Consider the following 2,760-nt stretch of genomic DNA (forward strand, 5'->3'; position numbering starts at 1 on the left):
GGCGTCCTCCAATGACCGTGTGTCTGAAATGACTGCTGCCATCTTTGCTGGGGGCTCCCTGTAAAACTCCCTGTCAACACCGAGCGTCCTCCAATGACCGTGTGTCCCACAGGGCAGGACCCTGCTCATCCTGAAGGACATTACCTGTAAGCTTTGAACACCAGGGTCTTGAGGCTTATCTCTTTCTGGAAGGTTCTATCCTCTTCTAAGCCAGGAAGCTGCAGCAATTCCACCAGATTCTGTACAACAGATGCAACAAGAAAATCCATGAGAGGAGCCTCAGAGTGATCCTGTCAGAAGACCTTCCAGGGACAGACAAGGGCAGAGACAGTGTCCACACTAGAACAGTAGGAATCAGGAAAGCGACCTGGCAGTGCGGGCCTGATGTCCCCTCCGGTCCCCACACCAAAAGTGCATTTGTCCTTCACCACTCAACACCTCTCTCCAGCCTTCAGAGACTCCTCAGAACACACAGACCGACAGGCAGTTGGTGTGTGTACGCATACACCTACATGTGTGCACACGTGTGCACGTGGAGGGCAGAAGTCAGTATCAGGTGTCTTTCTCATCTCTTCTCTACTTTTTTTTTTTCTTCTTTTTGTTTTTATGTTTTCTTCTGTTTTTTTTTTTTTTTCCTTTTTTTTCCTTTCAAGACAGGGTTTCTCTGTGTAACAGCCCTAGCTGTCCTGGCATTCACTCTGCAGACCAGGCTGTCTTCAAACTCACAGAGATCTACCTGCTTCTGCTTCCCAAGTGCTGGGATTAAAGGTGTGTGCCACCACCATCCGGCTTCTTTTTCTTGAGACAAGGTCTATTATGTAGCCCTGGCAGTCCTGGAACTCACTATGTCAACAGACCCAGCTGGCATCAGCCACAAACTAACATCCATCCACCTGCCTCTACCTCCCAAGTGCTGAGATTAAAGGTCCAGTACCATCTTTTTTTAAAAAAATGTTTCATTTTATTTATGTGTATGTGTGTTTGTGTATGACACCTGTGCAGGTGCCCGAAGAGACCAGAGAAAAGTCAGATCCCCAGGGGCTGGAGCTATAGATGACTGTGAGTGAGGGTGTGACCTGAGTCCTGGGACCCAAACTCAGGTTCTCTGCAGAGGACTAAAGAAGCAGGGTCCGCTGACCTTGAACTCACTACAGTTTGCATGGGCACCGCAGTGTCAGGATCTCAGGTGTGACTCACCATGCCTGGCCTATGTGTAACAAGCTTACTAACTGACCAACTCTCAGTAGGTGACACAGTATGGATTCAGTCTCTGGATGCCCTCAGACCTTTGAAAAGCACTTAGTGAATGCCTGTGGGTGCATTTATCACCTCAAAATGCCTGAAATATGGAGCACGAGGCTTCTGATTACTCCAAGACCTTTCTTTGTCTTCTGCTAGTCACTCCTGGCTCTCAACAGCCCTTCACTACTCAAATCATTTTGTGTTCAAGATAGCAGAGGGCAGGCTACCTTTCCAGGCCCCAGGGGTTACCTGCAGAATGATGTCATAGAGCCGGATGAGGTCCTGAGGCCTGGGAGAGCGCTTGCTGTCGTCTTCTGGCTGCTGCTGCAGCAGAGCCCTGTGCAGCCCTTTAGCCATGTTCTCGTTCCGCCTGATGGCTGTTGACAGCTTGATGTAGGTCAGGTAGCTGCAATGCACATGCCAGTCATGTTCTGAGAAGTACTGGAGAGACCGGGGACTGACTGGGGTAGTGGGGGTGGGGCTAGGGGCCACCCGCAGGGTTCTCTGACCCTTCACACCCTTTCCCAAGGCCTCAGAGCTCCCAGTCTTCAGGAAGCAGCAGCCAGTCACCATGTGGCCCACTCACTCTGAGAGGCTACGCATGGATGAGAAGGAGAAAGCACTGTGGACACAACTCAGTGGAGCGTGTGCAGAGCCGGGGAGACTACAGACACAGTGGGCATAAAAGACACCAAGTCAAGAATAGGTAAAGAATGTTAAAATAACTGAAAAATTAAATTTGAGAAATAGGTGAGGTTATGAGAGAAATTTTCCTAAAAGTAGTTGCTATACACAAGTAGGTATAGGTTTACAAAGTTCCATGAAAATACAAAAGGTACTTGATTCCTGACTCATCATTTTCACACCAAAGCTGCCCTCCACAGCCTGAACCAGCCTTCTCTGCAGGTGGGAAGGTGACCTCAGGGCAAGGGCTTTACTGTCTTGCGTCCTCAGCCTGAGAGGCCCTGCTCCAGTCAGGAGATGAGCTCAGCTCTGACTCTGGGCTCCACACACAGGTGTGGAGCTCTCTAGGAGCCTCTTTCTCCTCAGGCTGATTAAACAGGATAACATCTTGGGCCAACCCTGTGTGATAATCAAGGATCGGGAGTCATCTGACAGTCAACTGACAATCACAAATACCAAACCCCCAAGACTGGAGATCAAGTGCTACAAGGGAAGAGAGTGTGTATGCGTGCGCGCACGTGTGTGTGTGCATGTGCGCATGTGTTGTGTTTGGTGTGGGGGCCTAAGGCAGGCATGCTAGGTGACCTTGCTAGGTCACCAAGTTATACCCTGCTGGGCCTCTGGGAGTTGAGTATTTATGAGAAGCATCCATTACTATCAACAGAGTCTCTCAGTAAACTCCACCTCTGCTGAAACAAAATAAACAACAACCAAACACAGGGGAGGAAGGGCTGGAGATGGAGGACCACAGTTACTGTGTAAGTTCAACAGGGGAGGAAGGGCTGGAGACGGAGGACCACAGTTACTGTGTAAGTTCAACAGGGGAGGAAGGGC

General features: G+C 49.8%; 1 protein-coding gene across 1 annotated transcript in view; it reads right to left on the reverse strand.

The window, feature by feature from the left end:
* Srp68 (signal recognition particle 68) overlaps positions 1 to 2,760 on the reverse strand; it is a 31,313-nt gene that overhangs the window by 5,709 nt on the left and 22,844 nt on the right. Inside the window, 2 exon segments of the mRNA XM_013347638.2 lie at positions 145 to 239; positions 1,492 to 1,648. Coding sequence (XP_013203092.1) covers positions 145 to 239; positions 1,492 to 1,648 — 252 coding nt within the window.

Source organism: Microtus ochrogaster, chromosome 7 (assembly GCF_000317375.1).
Source record: "Microtus ochrogaster isolate Prairie Vole_2 chromosome 7, MicOch1.0, whole genome shotgun sequence".
In the NCBI taxonomy this organism is placed as follows: domain Eukaryota; kingdom Metazoa; phylum Chordata; class Mammalia; order Rodentia; family Cricetidae; genus Microtus; species Microtus ochrogaster.